General features: G+C 42.1%; 1 protein-coding gene across 1 annotated transcript in view; it reads left to right on the plus strand.

Moving 5' to 3' along the window:
- The window catches only part of Snd1 (staphylococcal nuclease and tudor domain containing 1), a 404,539-nt gene that overhangs the window by 240,073 nt on the left and 142,392 nt on the right, over positions 1 to 22,074 (plus strand). The window contains exon 15 of the mRNA XM_021164222.2: positions 18,741 to 18,882. Coding sequence (XP_021019881.1) covers positions 18,741 to 18,882 — 142 coding nt within the window. The remainder of the gene's footprint in view (positions 1 to 18,740; positions 18,883 to 22,074) is intronic.

A 22,074-nucleotide genomic window follows, 5' to 3' on the forward strand; every position in this document is an offset into this window, starting at 1 on the left:
GGGCCTTTCCCCCTTGATCACTAATTGAGAAAATACCTTACAGCTGGATCTCATGGAGGCATTTCCTCAACTGAAGCTCCTTTCTCTGTGATAACGCCAGCTGTGTCAAGTTGACACAAAACTAGCCAGTACAGCATGGGAGTGAGCGATTAATGGGGCTTCTTAGGAAGTGAGACTCTAGCCTGGTGTAATCTAAGAAGCAGATCTTTGTTTACGAATGGCAGGTATGTTTAGCATTGAGTTGAGTCTTTTGTAAGATCAGTAGATTACCTATGTCATATCAATTAGTTGGACACTTTTTACCAAGCAGTAAAAAGTTGACCCAAGTGTATCTTTTGCATTTATTTTCAGAGTGGCTTCTAAGGAAGTAAAGTGCTTATTGTTGGTCTAGAAACTTAGGCTCTAAAGAAATGATTGGTGAGCTGGCAGAGGCAAGAGGATCACCCAGTGAGTTCCAGGCCAGCCAGGGCTGCATAGTAAGGCGCTGTCTCATATACAAGAAGTGGCATGCTTCTGTACTTCCTCATTTTCTCATTTTCTGTATTTTCCAGGTATAGAGAGTAGATTTTATGAGCATAAGCCATTTACTTTTCTCTAATCTGGTTTTCTTTCAGGGCAAGATCCCCTTGAAGGTAACCCAGGCACAAATGTGACTGGCCTGGTTTGAAGGGAAGTCCTAGGATGAGCGCTCCGTTTCCTAAACTAGTCTGCCTGTCCTCCTTTCCTTGCTACTATAGAAAAGTTGGGCTTTACATATCCATAGAATATACTGCTGTTCCATATCTTAAGTGTATTATTGGTTTTGCCTCAGCCTGTTCTGCAGTAAATACAGTAGATAGAATATAAAACAGAAAATCAAATGGGGCTGGTGCATGGCTAACTGTTGTTCTGATAGATGAGACAAATCAATTATGATTCAAAAGCAAGAGAGTGCAAGTTTCCCACTCCTCCAGGGCAGCCAGCGCTTCGAGTACACATTGCTTCCTCTGCCTCCATCTCTTCCTCTCCCATCTGCGCATTAGGAGTTGTAATGAGTCGGGGTGTGTATTTGAGACTTCCTCTCCTGTCATCTCTGGTCTCTTTGTTCTGATACTCAAGGAATTTTAATGATCGGGTGTTGTTGATTGCTGACACAAAGAGTGGTCTGAGCCTGTGCCCAAACCCTCTTCAGCAATGTTTCTTCTAGCTATACTGCTGGGCTCCTTGTTTGCTGTCCTGAGTTACTTTACTGTCTAATCCATGTTCTCTCTTGTTGTGTTCCATAAACAAAGGTGGAATCTTGGTTCAGAGCTGTGGTGGTGACAGTGTTCAGCTCTCTTGGCTTTCTGATATCCATGCTTCGTTTGACAGTTCAAGTTCTTCCTCACTTAAGAGAAGACACTGCTTTCTCCATTCTCTTATGTTTTGAAACGGTTGACCTGCAGTATGCAGCTAATTGACTTGCATTCTCTCCACACAAAAAAACATGCCCCACAGCTCTGCAGCACTCTGAATCTCTAATGGCAGGAGGACTGCTAGATTAGCAGTCTCTCCCAGGCTGCAGAGGTCTGAGGTATTCAGTTTTGTTTTGTCTTGTTTTGAAATGGAAGCTCACTCACTGTGTAGCCCTGTCTGGCCTTGCCATCTCTTGCTTCACCAAGACTGCTGAGATTATATGTGTGTTCTCTCATGTGTAATTTCTTTGTCTTTGCTGTTTCCTTGATCTTTCCTTTTCTCCCCTTCTACTTCCTCTTTTATTTTCCTTTCTCTAACCCCGCCCCCACCATCTCTATAGAAAAGTTGGATGTCATCAAGAAGACATGGATTGTGGCAGAAAGTTGGAGTTAGTCAGTTGCCCTCACACTTGTGGAAGGCAGTGTTCTATTGGTTTGAAGGAGGAGGGAGGGTTCAGCTCTAGAGCCACATGAGTCCTGTGTGGCTAATCCTCCCCAACCCCCTCATTTAGTTTCCCAGAATTGCAGGAACATCACTCTTCCAAATAAATCAGAAAGCATTTATGGTTTCTGTGAGAACTTTGCCAGGATTATATTTCAGCATTGACTACAGTCAGTGGTGGTTGTGTTTAAGTACTTCTTAGAGAGTTTTAATACATTTTTTGACTGAGTTGTATTTCTTTTGTGCTCTTTGTACAATGTAGGGCACCAAATTTAGGACATGGTCTCTGGCTTTTATTTAGTTTTGAGTATCAGGAAAATTGTTCAAGACTCTGAAATAAGCAGGAAGATTACTGAGTGTACTTTCTATAGAATGTGGACACAGCCTTATAAGCTCTTTTGTGTGGATGCAATTCTGGGAGTTTTGCTTTGTGGATTTTCCTGGTCTGTTTTGCACCTTTGTGGCTCGAGAAGATGGCTTGTGAAGGGCTCATCATGATGCATGTAAGTCCTGACGACATGTCCTTTAGAGACACTGCTGTGAGAGAAATGTGTTCAGATTTGACATTTTCACTCTCTATTTTCATAAAGTAAGACTTGGAATGTTTTATTCAGCATTACTAGTAACCTATATATGTCTGTTCCTTACTTTCCTCTCAATCTTTCCCTCATCAATAAATGGGTTAAAATGAAGCTCTAAACTGTCTGACTCCATAATACTTGTTTGGCCTGCCATTTTATTCACTGGGAGATTTACCAGGTGGGGGTCTGAAATCAAAGACAAGGCCAAGTGTTCTGCCACTGAGCTAAGTCTTGGGCCTTGGGATATTTGAGAACAGGGTCTAATTATGGCATCCTCTTGCCTCTCTCCTTAATAGTGAAATATATAATGAAATCCAATGCCTGGCTCTCGTTGGCCACCTTTTGTTGGTAGAAAATCCAAGTACTACAACAGTTAAGATTAGGGGTTGGAAGTCTAGACATCGAAGGCAAGTTACGGTATCTTGACCATTGATTGTGTCTTGACTCTGCTGCTTAATACCGCTGAAGAAATGCTGGGTCAAGTGGCCAGCCTGAAAGGTAGATCACTGTTAGAGGCAGGACACTTTGTTTGCTACCTCATATGACGAGGACCTTTTCATCCCTGTGTACTCATGAACCTTGATGGTGGGTTTCTGCCGTGAATTGTGATGTAGAAAAGTTCTCTGCTGCCATAGATGGATGGATGGATGGACGGATGGATAGACAGATGGACAGACAGATAGACAGACTGACCTATAATTTTTCCCATGCTCCCTCTGATTTCTTGTTTAACCGTGACTTTACATAGGAGTACATATGTCCAAGTTTGCTGTCTTGGTGTGATAAATGCCATGACCAAAAACAACTTAGGAAAGGCTGTAGTTTATCTTGTAGCTTACAATCTATAATGAAAGCATGTTAGAGTAACTAGAGGTGGGAACTGATGCAGAGACGATAGAGGAATGTTGCTTTCTGCCTGCTTTTCATGGCTCAATCAACTTGGTGTTTTGTTTTTAATACAACCCATGATAACCTGTCCACGGGGGCACAATCCCCATTGAACTTATCTCCAACCCAGCACCCTGTAACTATCATCAATCAAGAAAAAGCCCAACACAAATTTGTCTGTTGGCCAATCCCTAATAACAAGATTTTTCTCAATTGAGGTTCCTTCTTTGGAGATGACTCCGGCTTGTGTCAAGTTGACAAGAAACTTGCCAGCACAGGGTCCTAGATCCCATTTCAATAAACAAAGCTATAACCATTCTTTTGTCCAAAGAAAGTAGCAAGGAAATTGAGAGTCCAGAGGTATTTTTCCTGAACCAGATGTTCTTTCTTTTCAAAGAGAAGTGCTTCTGCACATAGACTCTGCTGTCACTGGTTCATGTCCTCTCATTCTCCCATTCCCTGAACACATGGATATTACTCTCTGATTCTACTTCAGTAATCAAGATTGGTTAAATGAGCCCAACATGGCAAAAACAAATGAAAGTAAGGGTATTTTGAAGGTGTTCACTAATGTTACTGGTTCCTGAGTTGCCATGTGACTGGGTTGTCTGATGCATCTATCCCAAACCTGAAGTATTCCTGTACTGCCCTGGCTCCACTCTCTGCTTTGTCATCGTAACTGCTTAGCCCTAGACTGAACCCATTTTTGTCCTGTGGCTATTGCTTATGTAAACATTTCAAAGTAAGTCATTTTACTAACATAGACATTCTGCTTGCTTGTATTTTAAGCCTTTATTTAGCATGTTTCTAAAATTCCCTACAGATTGTGTTGCACAGAATTTTGGAAACTCTGCAATGTTGACATGCAGATATTCTTGACTTAGAGCTCGGGGTACCTTTGAAGTGCCCAGTAGGTAAGGTCTTTTCTTCAGAAAGTGATATTCTCAGGAGGAAATTATAGAATTACTGACACATATTGGATTTGGAAGGTCCTGACAACATAAGCTGTTAGCGAGGTTTCTAACTTGGAGAAAGCCCTGTGCTCTCTGTGCACTGCTCAGGATGTGTGGATGCCTCCCTCACAGTCGCTCAGTCCTGGTTACTTGCTGTTGGCTCATATTTACCTAGTCCACGGTTTAGTGGTCTCATTTAAGGATTTTGCCTGCATTCCCTCTTTATCACATCTAGAGGGCAAGTTCTTTTTTGAGTGCTGTCTCCTCCCCTCAGGACCAGTCTTTCTGCCCCCTTTTGTTTATGTCCCCTTGCATCCAGCCTGCCCTTTGATCATGCCCCTTTTTAGCACTGACAGATCACATTACAGTGATCTTGCGTATGTTGATAAATAAGTAACTTTTCAACTTGGTTAGAGGTATTCTCCTTATTAGCTTCTAAATCCCTAAGGGGAATGAATTGCTTTTATATTTATTTACAGTTCCTTATTTAGATTTGATATGTCAAGTAATGCACCTTAGGGGGTAAACTTATATTTGAAAAAAATTAATGCTGGCTCTGTAAGTTCAGAGTTAACTACTGGTTATCTGTCTCAGTCAGGGTTTCTATTCCTGCACAAACATCATGACCAAGAAGCTAGTTGGGGAGGAAAGGGTTTATTTGGCTTACACTTCCCTGCTGCTGTTCATCACCAAAGGAAGTCAGGACTGGAACTCAAGCAGGTCAGGGAGCAGGAGCTGATGCAGAGACCATGGAGGGATGTTCTTTACTGGCTTGCTTCCCCTGGCTTGCTCAGCCTGCTCTCTTATAGAACCCAAGACTACCAGCCCAGAGATGGCCCCACCCACAAGGGGCCTTTCCCCCTTGATCACTAATTGAGAAAATGCCTTACAGTTGGATCTCATGGAGGCATTTCCTCAACTGAAGCTCCTTTCTCTGTGATAACTCCGGCTGTGTCAAGTTGACACAAAACTAGCCAGTACATTATCCAACTAGGTAGGCTTGTAAAGAGATGCACAGAAGTATGTGCTGTAGAATGGAGTCAGTACGGGCAGCATAGGCTCTTGTCTCAGTTCATTGAAATTCAAGTCAGGATTCCATTACTTACTACTGTGTCACCCTGAAGAAGAAGTTATTAATGTTTTTGTTAGCTTTCCAGTCTATAACATGGGTGCAATGGTGGCGCTTGCTTTCTTTGGTTGTGGAGTAGTTGTTAGAATTAATACATACATATTTTGAGCTCAGCTGAGATCAGTGGTTAGTACCTTGTGTTGATTGTTGTTACTAAGTTGCTTTGCATTCTATATAGCACACAGGAAGTCCTCTGTGAGTGACACATCAGCATCTGTAGTATTTCTATCAAACTCCTTTTCCAATTCCAGTTCAAAAATCACTCCTCAAGCTCTTTTACCATTGCCTTATCTCTCTCTTGATGTTGAATGTGTTCATCTTGGGCTTTATCCCCCATGCATTTCTCATGTAAAATCAATGAATGAACAATTAAACTGTATGTATTTGGTAAGAGCTTTTTAAGTGCCAGACACAGTGCTGGATATTGAGGATTGGACCAGACCAATGTATTCTTTATGGATCTAGATAGTTGTTTATATAATTATTGTGAGGATTGGAGCAGAATCCCAGGAGTATATACTAATGACCACAGTTTGTTGACGATGGCCTGACAGGGAGCAGTAGCTGGAGCTAGAGTTGTGCCATGGAGGCAGCAAGACAAGTGGATCTAGATCAGGAAAGGGACAAAGAGAACTGGATAGGAGATGAGGGGACAGGGTGGGAGACTTAAGCCAGCTGCCATGCATGAACAGTATGGACAAGGTCACAAAGAACTCTCTGTGGAAGTATATTTGTTTCACATACGATAGACTTCGACAGAGAAGATTTGAGAATGAAATTAGAAATTTCTGAACATGTTAATATTAAGCATGCATGAACCATTCAGTGATTTCTAAGTCAGTGGTTTGAAAGCTGTTGGATGCATAGATATCTATGTGTATAATTGCCTCAAATCCTTTTTAAATTAAATTCTACTTTACCATTATTATGATGCACATATGATAAGCATGAGTGTAAATTGGTGCTACAGAAATGTGGAAGTCAAAGGACAACATTTTGGAGTTACTTCTCTCCTATAATGGATTCTGGGAATTAAATTACCCACTAAGTCATCACATCATTTCCATATATGTATAAGAAATATCTATTTTTATTTGAGGCAGGGTCTCAAATATGTAGCCCTGTTTGGCCTGGAATTACAGAGTTCTGCCTGCCTGCCTCTGCCTCCAAAGCTCTAGGATTAAAGATATGCAATACCATAATTTTCTTTAAATTAATTTTTAAATTGTAATGTATCTGAGATATCTGTGTATGTGTAGCTGCACACCTAGCATAGCCTACATGGGGTGGTCAGAGGGCCTGGTCCAGGAGTTGGAGCTCTCTTTCCATGAATTCCAAGAATCTTGCTCAATAGAGACAAGCATCTCTGCCCTCAAACCATCCTACAAGTTCCACAGAGCACATGAAGAGGAATCCCTAGGCCTTGGCCTTTTTTCTCAAATATAAAGGTCATATAGCAGCATGAGGGACTTTCTGGCAAAGGAAATTAAAAATCCTGTTGCCCAAGAGTGCCAGTGTTTAAAAAGTGTCACTATACAAACCCTGCTGTTTCACTGTTACTTGAGATGAAGATCTAAGAATTGCTCAACAGGTATTTTGGCACCATGTTCTTAGTTTGTGTAGGGTAGCAGAAGCAGGGTAGTCGGGGGTGGGGGTTGGGGAGGTGGAGGTGTTGGTGGCAGAAGTTACAACCCACCTGGATTAGCAGAAGAGCTACTATACTTTCCAGCAGTGTGTACATGTGATAATGGGACCTGTATAGTGCCTGAAAACTCTGAGAGCACCTACAAGTGTAATGCCCCATTGGAGGGAGAGAACAGTGGAAGTGAGATTGGAGCTCCTTGGATGAACACACCAATTGTGACCTCACCAAAATGCATTTCAGTTGCATCACTCATCACTGTGGATTTCACGCACAGCAGATCATCAATATAGTCCACGTGCAGTTTACTTAAACTGAGGCTTGGAGTAAGTGCTACATCCAGCTTCACAAGAGTGTAACCTCCAGTACAAACGATCTACAGTAAACTACCATAAAGATGGTTTTTCTGTAGGGGTTGCTCTCTGCTTTATAAGCTTCTTATCAATTGTTCCCACTGTGTAGAGTCCTGGGTACACTTCATTAATCTGTTGCTGAGCATGGCTTTGAGGCATTTTACAGCGTAGTGCTGCCTTACTAAGAACACATTTTATTTTAACTTCTCAAACCAGTCTGATATGTGAGCTTTGTTTATTTTGTACCTTTCTGACTTTGAACCATAATTATCTATGTAAAGTCTTCGCTTCTTTGAAGAAGAACTCCTAAGTTTGTTGTCTGTCCTGGGAAGCACTCTGCGTACAGCCCTTTGATTGAGTCAGAACAAATTTCATATCAGCTCCCAGTGATGTTTTCCACATCATTTACAGACTAGTCAACATCAAAAGTATTTGTCTCAAAAGATAAAGAACAAATTTATTGCAGAGGGCTCCAGAGCTAGAGGGACGGTTATCTGACCTAACTGATTTGTAAGTTTATCTGGACAAAGTAGAATTAGTCTTGAATGTTAATAATAAATAAGAAAACCTTTTTTCCTTACATAGAAAAACTTTGGGTTTTTTACAGAAGAAAGTAAAAATCATCTGTGCCTCTGCGCTGGAAAGAGATTAGTTAAGCAGTTGTGCCCTCCCTGTTTCTTTTACCTTTTGATAAAGTTCTTTTCAGAGACTGGATGTTGCTGCTTGAAGGAGTCTGCTCTTTCCTTCCACCCTGTGGGCCCCAGGGGTTGAAGTCAGACATTTGGCCTGTATCCACTGAGTCACCTCACCAGCTTTTATTTGTTTTCTTAATGATAGCTGTTCTGACTGGTGTGAGATCTGGACTCTTGATGCAGAGTTAGTTTGCATTTACCTGATGGGAACATTTATCAGTTTTTTTGTGTGTTTAAAGGCCATTTCTTTTTTATATTTTGACCACTGTTTGAAGGACTCCAATTTCTCAGAAAATAAAACCAAGAGTTTATAAAATGAAGTTACAAATTTCTGCTTACCAGTGGAAATAACTGAGTGGCCAGACTGATATTAGAATGGGAGGAAATCTTGACTAACCCTCCTACAGGATTAATAGCTAAGATGTGTCTTTATCTCAGCTGTACAATCAGTTCCTAGAAGAGGACATAGGTGGTATTTAGTACCATTGGGTGGGTGGATGGCTTCAAGTGTCATATCGTAATTGCCTTACTCTACCTGTTCAAGTTGTATTTAAGGACAGTAAGAGAGAGAGAGAGAGAGAGAGAGAGAGAGAGAGAGAGAGAGAGAGAGAGAGAATAAATCATAGTCTGTAATTTTTAAAGCAATACCACAAAAGCAGAAAGCTAGGTCAAAGAATAACATTTTATCACTCTGGAAAGCTATTGAGTAAAATAGGTGGGTTTTTAATTTGATACATTTTGAGTCATTCAAAATATTACCTTCTGTTTTCCTTAATAAGTTTCTACCATAATGGTTGTCATTTGTCTGCATATTGAGGAAACTAGAACTTCTTCCAAATTGTATAATTAATTATCTATTTTTTATTAACTCTAAAACACCAGACTTTGAAATGTCTTAATTAAATATAATAAAAGTACTTTGCTTAATATTATAGTATCATTGACTACTTTATATTTGACCTCAGTATTTAGAATTCTGCATCTCTTCAATCAGTGATCTTCATGAAGAAAATATTTAGGAAAAAATGCATTTGTCTCCATCTAATAGCTAGTTGACACTTATTTAAGGTTTTTGAATTTTGTGTTGTAGATTACTGACTGACATTTTTCTCTTTTTCTGAAGTTGTCTTCTTGTCTGGAGGAGAGTTTTGCATGACATCAATTTCCTTGCCCCTGAGTTCTGGATTCGCCCATGAAATGAAAATGTGTGCTTCATCAGGCCATTTTAAATTCTTTTCTCTGCACATTTCATTTTAATTATCTCTTGAGCCATTTTCTGGTTCTGTAATACAGTCTTACCTCTAACCTATAGAGACATTGGAGGTAATGAAAATCTGTCTGAAACTTTTAAAGAAAAATAATGTTTCACACCTGTAAGTTATTTTTAATCTAGTCTTGTAATAAATACCCTTCTATAGCCTCTGGCCCACACACTTTGTTCTGCAGCCTAGTGCCACACACTGTGGCTACTGTGTTTCTAGGTCACACTCATGCCGCACTCCTGAAGACATTACTGTGTCGTCATAAAGCTTACTTGTGCAGGGCCTGTGGGCCTTTAATCTCAGCACTGGGAGACAGAGGTAGGCAGATCTCTATGATTTTTTAGGTCAGCCTGGTCAACAAAAAAGTTCCAGGCCAACAAAGGCAGCATATTGACATCATGCTGAATAAATAACTAAATACTCATTTGTTGTGTCCGGCCAGCGGCTCACATGTCTGGGTTCTAGTCTGGAAAGGCATCTTGGAAACCTGGAAGAGAAGAGAACTAGGCGGCGCAAGATAAAGATGTAGCTAAGACAGTCATTCTGATCAAAGCTCAATTTTACTATTCCGACATGCAGTTATGAAGCAGGGAGAGGGGCCTGATTCCCGCCAAATCATCTTGGAGTAAGGTTGGAACAGCAAAGCAGCAGGCTAAAGATTGAGTGGCAAGCTCTACCCGGATGTATACAGTGAAACCTGAGCGAGCAGGTTTCAGGCTGGGGAGGGGAGGCTACATCTCCTCCCTGTTGTAAATAAAAAAAGAAAAGGCTGGCCAGAGGCATAAAATTTATTTATGCTCAATAGTTTTGCCTGAATTTTAGGGCCTAAGGAAGAAACCTTTCTCAGTGGGATTTTTTTAACTTTTCTTATGGTAAACCGCATCTGGATAAGACTGTCTTTTTTGACCTAATAAGCAACTAGCAGAATAGCCCTGAGCTGTAGGCTCTGACTTTATAATGTTAATTAGTACTGAATAGGTAACTTCCTAGTTGAAAATTTTTTACTGAATGCCGAGTAGTGAGCTACAAGGTCTTTTTAGGGCGTTGGAACCTTGGTGAAGACTGACTGTACGAATTTGAAATGCACTTTATTATGAATAACACTGAGTGGATATTCCTCCGCATTTTTGGATGACAGGAGGGGAACAGGGAGGAGGGGGTTACGACCGGCCCTGTAGTACAAGGCCAATTGGCTTTTTTAGGGTGGGAGGCTGTAAAGCTACACTCATTGTACCATGCTTAGAAAAGAAGCAAAAGAATTGTTAGAAGTTGTTGGAAGCCTTTGGATTTCCCATTGGCTGTGGTTGCTGCTTTTCAGTGCAGCCTCATCAGTTTAGAGGTGTGCTTGAATAAATGAGGCATTTACACTAAGAAGCTGCATGTCTGGGCAGAATATTTAATCAAAAAATAATTGAAAGGTGTTTCTCCTAGTTTGTTACGCTCTGCCTATAGACATTTTTCCCCATATATGTTGGTATTTCTGAACCAGAAAACAAATTGCCATGTCTCCTGCCTGTTTTTAGAGTAATTACCATTGTTTTATAATAAAATAACTTTCCTGTACATCACAGCTAAAACATTCAGCACTATCAAAAGTATAATGTGTTACTACACTGTTGAATAATGAAAGGGATTTATTACTGATTCAAGGCTATCCAAATAGGATAGTCTTTCTCCTGAATAGAAATATAAAAGCAAATCTGTATTTACCTGACCTTAGAGAGATAATATGTTTCACCTGTGAAGTTTGAAAAGATGTTTTTTTTTTTTTTTTTGGAAAAGAAAGTAGAACAAAAAAGTAGAAGATATGGATCTGAGAGAAAATCACATTCCAGGAAAAGGCGTGAAGGAGTTTCTAGGGTCTTCATGAGGAAAAGGCTGGTGACCCCATGCGGAGGCCCATGGCTAAAGGCTCTCCAAAGAGACAGCTATCTTGTGTGGTATCATAGGACAAAAGCATGACAATCAATTGAACCATAATTGGACCCAAGTAGTTGGCTTGGCAGCAAGCACTTCTTACCTTTTGTAACTTGTTTTTGTTTTGTTTAAGACAGGTCCATGTAGCTCAGGCTGGCCTCAAACTCCCTATGAAGATAAAGCTGGCCTTGAACTCCTTGGCTCACCTCCCATGTGCTGGGATTACAGCATGGACAGTGATTGGCTGAAACATTGTTCCTATGTCCTCTCTAGTTAGCTGAGCCTGGCATTTATTCTCCTGCTTTCTTTTAGCTGTTGCCTGAGAGCTAACATTTTGTTATGCAACTTTGGAAAACCCGGTAAGATTGTTTCCCCTAGTCTTCTAACCATTGTTTCATCCATTTTCTGGTTAAAAGTTTTAAAGTGCTATAGTACAGTCAATTTTTTATTACATTAAAGCAATTCATATAAAAAATAACTACCGAGCTAAAAGTTTCGAACTTGTCATTTTTTCCTACTTAATGGTAACTTAGTTGGCTAGGGTAAAAGTTGTCTTGAATTTTAAATTAAGGAAATGCATTCTTCATAGTCTGGTTATTTTTACCTTTTAAAATTTAAAATATATACTGCTAAAACACACTATCTTCACCATATAATCCTGTGAGCTTTGACAAATAGGCCCCGTCATATTTTCCCTTTTGAAAAAGGGTCTCCTGTATCCCAGGTTGGCCTTGAGCTCAAGAGTGCTATTTTAGCTACAAACCATGACCACTTTTATGTGGTCCTGGGCATGGAACCCATAGCCTCGTGTGTATTAGACAAGCATTCTACCAACCTGGCTCAATTCTCAGGTTCAGTCCTGGCTAGTTTTATGTCGGCTTGACACAAGCTAGAACCATCAGAAAGAAATGAGCCTCAATTGAGAAATGTCTCCATCATATTTAGCTGTAGGCAAGTCTTTACATCATTTTCTTAATTGGTGGTTGATGTAAGAGGGTCCAGCCCATTGTGGATGATATCACCCCAGGCTGATAGTTCTGAGTTCTATAAGCAGTAAGCACCACCCCTTCATGGTGTACAGTGCACCCTTATTAGAACCTGCCTCCAGGTTCCTGCCTTGTTTGAGTTCCTCTCCTGACTTCCTCCATTGATGGACTATATAAGCCCATAAACCCTTTCCTCCCCAACTTGCTTTTTGGTCATAGTGTTTCAGCACAGCAATGATAGCCCTAAGAAAGTGCCTACTGAGCCGGGCGGTGGTGGCGCACGCCTTTAGTCCCAGCACTCGGAAGGCAGAGGCAGGCGGATTTCTGAGTTCGAGGCCAGCCTGGTCTACAAAGTGAGTGCCAGGACAGCCAGGGCTACACAGAGAAACCCTGTCTCGAAAAACCAAAAAAAAAAAAAAGAAAGTGCCTACTGTGCTTACATTCCTACTGCGTAGAACTATTACATGTTGTGGTGTGTACAAGTTAGTTATCCCAAGCTAGTGAATGTTAGGCCATTCTGCATTTTATGTGGTTATTCAGTCCAGGACATACCCTGTGCCTGTTGCCTGGCCAGTCTGAGACTGTTATGCTTGTCAGTTAGCATGCCACTTGGTATGTGTTTATCCTGAATGCAAAATGAGCCTTATCTTCCTAGTATTCACCAAGTCCTCATTTCTTTCCTTGGAATTGTACATGGGAGAGAGAACCCATGTCAGCTGGATCAACCAAATAGAATCATTTGTAGATGCCTGTTATTTGTGGCACTTCTGAAATAGTTGTGTCAGCAAAGCCACCGAGGATTTAGTTCCTCCTTATTTGGAAGAGCAGTCATGCTGGATCTAAGGTGTCTGCCTTCTCCTTGTTCCAGTGGTTAGCACTCAATTCAGACTGTCCTTAGCTTGCAGGTTCCATTTGGAAATTTGGTTTAGCAAATTGGGATGTATTCAGATGAAGGTAGAGAATTTTTTAACTTCAAGAGAACCACAAATAAGAATCCAGCCCGCGTCCCTACTAATGTACAGAGGTAGAACCCAGGCCCGGACAACCAGTTCTCTGCTCTGACTTATGGGAAGCCTGAGTGATGTGATGTGCCATCTAAGCCAACAGCATAGGGTGATGTAAGCCAGATGTCACTTAATGAGAGATTATTGATGGCCTAGATTCAGCAGCTTTATAAAAACATGGTAGAATGCTGTTTTGTTTTGATTGTTTTTCTGTGTGACTCTCTTCTACGTTTCCTTTATTCTAGTTAAATATGCAGCTCACTAAAGTTTGCATACACATACCAGATCCCTCACACACTCTTACTGTGAAATATTAATAACTAGCCGGGAGATGTTGGCTTCAGCATTGTAAGTGCTTTCCGGAAGCACTAGAGCTTGAGTGCGTTCCCAGGTGTTCTCCCTCCCAGAGTCCCGTTTACTTCCAGAGATTAGCATGCTGGACAGTTGGCTCCTCATAGACAAACCAGAAGCCCATTCCAAGAATTAACCCACTGTGTGGAATGGAGGAAGAGTGTGGAGTGATGAATGTAGTTGTGATTTGTCTTCTATGCCATGGCAGAAGTAATTCACCTATTCTGTTCAGCCCTGCGAAGATTGCTAACTACGGCAGTGAACAATCACAATAGTCTTTAACGTGAAAAAAAACTTTTCTTCAATGTCCTTAGCTATTAGTTCTGATCTCCATTCTTATCTGTGTCTGCACAGACATTCTAATGTAGGGAAAATATCTGTGGTGCTTCCAAGAAGTCTCCTTGGGCCCGACGGTTTCTTCATCATGGCGCTTCCCTTCCCAGTGCTGATAGAGTCTGTCTGTGTTAGCAGGGTCACCTGTGTGTGTAATTTGGTCTGCCTCAAGGTTATTCTTTGATGTTAATGGAAGAGTGATAGTGGTGATGGGGATTCACTGGTGAGCTTCCTTCTTAACAGTTCCCATTTGAGGCTTGCACATGATAATCCTGAGTGTTACCTGGTAGCTAATAGGCTTACCCTCTTCCCATTTCCCTGTGCTCTTTTGAGGGGGACGATGATAGGATTTCTTTTTGCTAAGGTCAGGAGCATGTGAACAGCTTCATGAACCTATCATTTCTGTGAGTTGTTTTCTCTATGACCAGTACCCTGACTGTCCAAGAACCTCTGTCACAGCCCCTGTCGCAGCCCCTGTCCTGTGCCTGTTCTCTAGGATTCTGTTTCATCGCCCCTCTTACTTCCAACCAACGTTATCACTTTTCCAAACCTGGTAATTGTAAAAATCATTTAAAAAAGAGAAAAACTAGTTGTTTTCACAGGAAGGTACTTTGTTGGGTTTGGTTTGCTTTAGTGTTATCTGGGTTTTTTTTAAGGCAGTTTTATTTCTCCTGGGCTGTTCTCCAACTCACTGAGTAGCTGAGGATAACCTCAAACTTCTGCCCTCCTGCTTCAGCTTCCCCAGTGCCAGAATGAATGACAGGCGTGCATCGCCACTCCCTCGTCCTGGGGACTGAGAACTAACTACAGTAAATAAATGTTTTTTAAGACGTGTTTTAGGGGCTGGTGAGGTGGCTCACTGGTTAAGAGCACCCGACTGCTCTTCTGGAGGTCATGAGTTCAAACCCCAGCAACCACATGATGGCTTATAACCACCAATAATGAGAAACAAAAAAGCAAACAAACAAAAAATGTGTTTAAAAGAAAGGTGTGATGTTTCCATATTTGGAAGATTGGGCCTAAGCCAGAACAGGACAGAATGGAAGTCAATAATTAAGATGTGTTTATATCCTTTGATTCTCTCTAAGGAGAATCTTTCTTGGGGGTCATTCTAAATCCTGTTGCTCTAAATCTGAGGTATAGATACTAGCTGCTTTGAAATGAGAGCATTTGTTGCATCGTTACTTTCTCAATTTCAAGGTGTATTGAGGAGGCAGAAACATTCCTTAAAGAGATGCCATCTGCAGTAGCAGGTTAAATGTGGCTAATACAACCTCAAATTAGCTCTTCCAAGAGTACAGAAAAATGCCTGTGCATGGTTTGTTGTGAAGCACCGGTAATGTGAGCACTAGCAGTGCAACCAGAAGGAAAAGCTTCTGCCCAGAACTATAGCTGCTGCTGTATTACTCACACCAATGGAGGAGCATTGCTGTAGATAACAGAGAACCATGCCGAATCTATCTGCTTGGATTCTTTGGATTCTCTTGAGCCTGTATAAGACCAGGGAACTATGGCAGTAGATCCCAGTTCTTTCCTGAGTAAGCTATCTCATGGAATACCTGAGGATGACTGTCTACTCATCTAAGCTCAAGTAGATGACGTTGCCTTGAAATGAGCATTTGATGCAATGCATCTCAGTAGTATCCTGAGATCTTTAATGTCTGCTTTAAAAAACAAACTCTGGCAGTGGTGGCGCACACCTTTAATCCCAGCACTCGGGAGGCAGAGACAGGCAGATTTCTGAGTTCAAGGCCAGCCTGGTCTACAAAGTTGAATTTCAGGACAGCCAGGACTATACAGAGAAACCCAAAACAAAAAAACAAACTCAGGGCTACATTTTTTTGTACAGAAATCACTGGTTATTAGCGAATTTGAGCGTGTTGTGCTCCTGTGTTATTGGGAAAGAACTGAACCTGTCATGTTAGTGGCATCTCTGGACCTTAACACTGTGCGTTGGGTTTTCTTTTGCTTGTTTTTGGTTTTTCGAGACAGGGTTTCTCTGTATAGCCCTGGCTGTCCTGGAACTCACTTTGTAGACCAGGCTGGCCTCGAACTCAGAAATCCGCCTGCCTCTGCCTCCCGAGTGCTGGGATTAAAGGCATGCACCACTACGCCCCACAACACAGTGTTAACCTAAAGATCACCTGTGTTAACTGTTTGTGTTTTGACCTTCACTAGAGAGTAGAAACTGGCTTCTGCTATTGCTTATTACTTGTAATCAAATTTTATCTTGTTTACCTTTTCTTTATCTTTCTCTGATTTACCCTAAACATCAATGTGAGGCTCAAATTCTTTTCCATGCTTGCATAAGCTCCTTGAAAGGCAACTTACCTAGCCACATTCAGTCCTTTTTTTTTTTTTTTTTTTGTAATATACTCTGAATTCCTAAGATTAATAATTTTTACACTAAATTACCTAGGGTGATTTGTAGGTACATCACCTAAGGAAGGTCATTCTTTTCATCTGAGCCGCAGAAATAAGCAGTCTGAAGTCTTTTCCTGTTGAAAGGAGCTAAGCAAAGATGCGCTCGCCATAACAAGGAAAGACAGACACCGTCCTGTGGCTGTGACTGCAGCGAAAGAGCTGACATCTCTTGCCTATTACAGACAATTTAATTGACTTCATAAGATCCCTTCATTCTTAAAATGCTGTCAGCTTGGATGAAGTCTCCATTCTTCCTCATAGTGGGTGTTCCCTGTTATTTCATCTCCTAAGCCTTTGAATCCTTGCCTCAAGAATATGGGTGCCCCATGTCTTATTTTACAATTTTGCATCTGGAAGTAAACATGGTAAGCTGTAGAAGTTTCATGCCTTCAGCTTTCATTGCTGACCTCCTCTTCTAATCTCTACCATCGTCAGTGGCATGCCTTTCTCTGTCATCTTCCCACGGCTCATTTCTGGAGGCGGCCTGGTAGATTGTGAGCGAAGACATAAGTGAAGTGAAGGTCTGTGGATTTCATTGCATAGAGACCAGTCAGGTTTCTTGAATCTCCTTGATTGTTCTGAGGAAGCATGTTCCTGATAAAGCAGGGAATGTTTTATCCTGCTCTTTAGCCAGAGGGAGAATAAGGACACAACTTCCTTGTCAGTATTAACATTAAAGACGTGTGTGTGTCTGTCTGTCTGTCTGTCTGTCTCCTATAAGCATCTTTATTTTTCCTTCTCTCCCATATAGAACCAAAAGATAGGAGTGAGCAAAAGTCTATTTCTGGCAAATTTAGAATTCCTTCACAGTGATATTGGGTTGCCTCATGATTTGCAATAATCAATTTGGTAATTGTTGTTGACTTACTGGCTCAGCTCATGAATAATGCCCCAGATTTAGACTAGTATGGCAAAAGGATTTGAGTCAGGTAGTGCTTTTGTTCACTTGGAGCATTTGTCTTGCTTGACTGTCCTGGACTTCAGCCAACTACCAGAAAGGCATTTTTCCTGCTGTATGTGTATAGTAGAATATGTGTCGCCTAAGTGTTCACTGGGGGAGTTTCCAGCCCACTGCAGCTCATTGTTAACTTACCTTCTACCAATGTGCCATTAGGAAGCCTGAGAATGGATGACTGCCTATCCTTTTCTCCCTTTGAAGGGAGGATGGATCTTATTACTATAAATATTGTTTTCATCACAGGCTACCTCACTGATTTGAATAAGACGAGCATCTTTGGCTTCTATGGAAATGCTGTAATACTTGATGGCTTGTTAAAATTTCATTGTTGTATGTACATTAATTTAGATACAATAGCTATGTTGCTAGGAGAAGCATCAAAATGGAAGAGCCTGGCTGAGTGCAGATTGCCTATGTCGCAGAAGTCAGGAAAGTCCAAAGGACTTGCTGTCCTCAGAGGGAGTTTGCACTTCTGCTGGCTGGGCTGAAAACCTCAGAAATTCTCAAATCCAGCAACTATTCCCCCAGCATATGTGATGTGATATTTTGATGCTTGCTTACTCTATCATCTGTTTAATTAGCTTGAGAGACTGAGAGGATTTGAAAGCCCTCAGCGACTATGTGGTCAAGAGCTCTGAGACTCTAAATGCTCACACTTGGTACTCTTGAGAGCAGAATGCATGGACTTGTGCTGATGCATTAAAGATGTTTGGAAAGTGCTAGATGGGTGTGTGTGTGTGTGTGTGTGTGTGTTTATTTCCATAAGTATTTGAGCTGGTGTGATATGGTCTTTGTCTTTCTGGAACATATCCTGCTCGTACAGATTTCCCTGGATAGGAGAACATCCTCCAGCACACATACACCCCCATCCTCAAAATGCATATGAAATAGGGATAATTGGATGGATGTCCAGAAAAGGCCAGGTTCTACACAAGGTTAAGCCAGAGCCGAGAGTCTCATGCAGTGTGTCATGGCTTCCTGAGCAAGGACTATAAGTGTTATGTAACATGGCCTGAACACCACTTCTTTTTTTTTTTTTTTCCAAAAAGAAAAAAAGAAAATTAAAGTTTCAGTTAGCTGCCATGGGAGAATGGTATTAGTTTTCTGACCTCAGTTTTAGCTTAAGAGAAAATGAACTCTTCATCCTGCCCCAGAGCAGGAATAAGCTCAGTTCGCAGGCAACAAGGTCACATGAGTAGCACACCTGGGCCGTGCCTTCAAGAATTACCGATTCTTAGGTGGTTAACTTGCTTAGCTCCTTCCCTCTGGACTTTTATCCCAAACTGAAGACAAATGAGCACCTATCTGTGCCCACTGCTCCAAAGACAAAGGAGCGCGTGTCCTTTCACGTTCACTGCTCTCCAGTGATTGTCTCCTCCTTTTCTCCATCAGGACACCCAGAAAGCAAAGCAGTTCCTGCCCTTTCTTCAGCGGGCAGGCCGTTCTGAGGCTGTGGTGGAGTATGTCTTCAGTGGCTCTCGCCTCAAGCTCTATTTACCTAAGGAGACCTGCCTCATCACCTTCCTGCTGGCCGGTGAGTTCCATGTCACATGCGTCCTCATATGAAGTTGACCCTGGACTTCTCCCTGTAGCCTCAAGCCCTCCTGATTTTCCTTCATTCCGCCAAGCATATGACTTTGAAAGACAGCACTGAACCTCATCCTGCATAGATGGATGGAATTCTAAGCCCAGAAAACAAATAATAGGATCTCCATACTTGGCATTAGCCATTTAAGGTCACCTGCCCCTGCCGTGTCAGTAGTAGGCAGCCTCAGGATCTGAGCTGCCCTGCCAGCGGAGTTCCCCAGGCAGTGCCTCTTGGCCCTTTTTTACTTTTCTTCAAATGTCATCAGGTTCCCAGTCCTTTAGAAAAGTCTAGCAGTGACACCACTTTCACTGGCTCCTCCATCAGTAGTGTTTCTTGTTGACTGAGAATGACGTGCTAGGGCAAGCCTTCCTCCTTCCTTGCCACCTGAACGTTCACCTCTCGTAGCCTGCCTTTCTGGGTAGCTTAATGTTTCCCCAGACAGCAAGACTGTATGAACTGTGCTCTTTGAACAACTTACATTTATGTATTCAGAGTATAAACCGCTTCATTTCTTCGCTGCTGGCAAATAATAAAGATATTTATTTCCAGTCAGCCCTTACAGAAGCTGCGGTCTTTGAAGGAAGGCTGTCCCTTCATCCTCCCACTCCTCATACACATTCATCCACTCACAAAGGACACGCGCTTTTGTGCTCCCAGATGGCGGGGCCGTCTCTGTTACTGTCCTGTTGCCTCAGCACTTCTGTTGAATTCTTGAATAGACTTTGCTGTGGTTAAAGGGAGCAAGAGCTTTGCTTTCTATTCGTCCACAGCCAGATTCCCTTGGCCCCTTTTTCCTGGAAGGCACTGAGAACTTCTTGTCTAGATAAGGGAACTAAAGCCAGGCCCCAACTGGAAGGGTTGAGTTATGTACAGTAAACCACTCCCTGACCACCTGGCTGTGAGCTCACTGCTGCTGAGTGACTGTCCTCTCTTGACAAGGCACCAGTTTGATGGTCCCTACGTAGCTCTGCAGGGTTCCTGCGAGGACTCCATCCTCAGAGACAGTTGGGGAAAGAAGGCTTGAATCAAATCCACACCTTTCTGGAGGGCCAAATTTGTGTTTCTGTTGGTGGCAGTTGTAGTAGAGGAAGGCTGCAGGGCAGTGCGAGTCTCTTCCTGTGGATATTTGTGCCCTGTTCTTAAGCTTTCTGTAGCTGAGAGGTTTCTTGGCTGTGAATTCTTGTTCTGGGGTTCAAGGTATATATTCAGCTCATTCTTCTATCTACCCAAAAAACAAAAGCAGCATCTTGGCAGTGTGGAGTTTAGTCCAGGATGAAAAACAGAAAAGGTCTGATTGTTTCTCAGAAACCTGGCTTCAGATCCATAGAGGACCAAAGACACTGTCTTCTAAATTCAGCTCATGGAGGTCCTGCAGGATGCTGCTCATTCCACCTCGCTTAGAAGGAAGCCATGTTACTGCTTGAGTATGTCAATCATTTCTACTGTAGACTTAGCATTCTCCTAAGCGTCATAGTTCCAAGACATTGTCTAAGTTAACTTCCAGTCTGAAAGATAGATTACATAGCAGCAAATACACGCTACAAAGCATAACCACACGTCTTTGGGAGGTAGACTTCCTTTGTGTGTAGGATGGGTGTATGGGAGGAAGTCAGGCATCCTAAACTGGAGCCTAGGAGTAGATATGAAGGCCATAGTCAAAGCTAACACAGTGGAGGAACTCATTAGAGGAATGGGTAATTGGTTTGGCCTTGGATGTGTAATATTTATAGTTTCCATGGAAATGTTGAGGCTCATCAGAAGAGCCGGGGCAGATGCTCAGATCATGGAGTACTCCGCATGTGTGCAGTGCCTCCAGAACAGCTTTAGGAGTGGTTTATTCCACCCCATATGTGAAGTGAACACCCAGGAACTCCAGCATAGGCTAAGGATTCCTATGCAGACAGGAGCTACAACCCTGAGAATAACAGAACCATTGAGAGTGGTCCTAGGAGGCTAAGGAGGCGGAGAACTCCGAGGAGCCAGCACAGTCAGAGTTAAAACATCAAGTGTGCAAAGCACTGACATGATGTTATACTGTTTAATCAGTCAGAAAGTCATAGGTGACCTTTGTAGATATTTTCATCAGTTATCAACCAAAGGCAGATTCCAGGTGATTAGAAAATACCCATGGCTGCTCGTAAGGAGCAGACTTACCAGATAAAGACTGCTTAACTCAAAGTCTATCAGAGAATGGAAAATAGTACATATGAATGAGAGTTGACTGGGTAACATGGCAAAAGAATGCCGGCATCTACTGTACTTCTAAAATTGATACATGCTGTCAAGTCATGAGGTTGTATGTTAAGAGTTAGAAAGCTATCTAGTATAGCTGTTTGTTTTTCTTAAAACAATCCTCAATTGTTAGCTAAAAGTCAACAAAATCTTCATATCAAAAAGATAGACTAGCCAAGGCTGATGGTAAAAGCCTATAATCACAGTACCGAGGAAATGGAGGCTGGATGATCAACAGTTCGAGGCTATATATCTAGACTAACCTGAACTACATGAGACCCTGTCTTCCAAAGAGGTTGTGCAGAGATAGGGAGGATGGAGAAAAATCTTAGGGAACATGCAGTTTAAAGAGATGAGGGGCCCTGTTGCAAATTTGAGAATTCAAGGAGATTGTGAGTGAACAAGGCAAAGCTGACCTGAGGATGAAAGTTCGCTAGAACATGGGTGGTGTGAGTCTGCTCAGAGAGACCTTTGTCACCTCAAGGTGAGTGAGCATAAGCATAGGCCTGGAGACCTGAGCTGTGACAGTTGGGACAGTCTATTCTCATGGCACAACTCACTCCACACCATATGAAATGAACTGCAAAAATGGTCTCTATCACAACTAGAGTAGAACTCAATCGCAGTTCGCCAGGGGAAAGTCAAGACATTTGTTGAGCTCCATCCCTCCTTGCTGCTCTCATTAATCCTGGCCTTTTGGAGAGCTCTCTGTACTTGAAGGTGGGGTGGATACTTTGCATTTTTATGTGGCCTTTTTTGGGCAGACGGCCCCACAGCTTGATAGGGAGTGGCATTTGGCCCGAGCCAGCTGGTCTCTCTGTCACGGTTCCTGCACCCCTGTACGTGAAGTGATTGTTTAGTCAGATGGGATAGCAGGTGGGGCTGGGAAAGTCAGCTGCAGCTAAC

This window comes from Mus caroli, chromosome 6 (genome assembly GCF_900094665.2).
Source record: "Mus caroli chromosome 6, CAROLI_EIJ_v1.1, whole genome shotgun sequence".
NCBI lineage: Eukaryota > Metazoa > Chordata > Mammalia > Rodentia > Muridae > Mus > Mus caroli.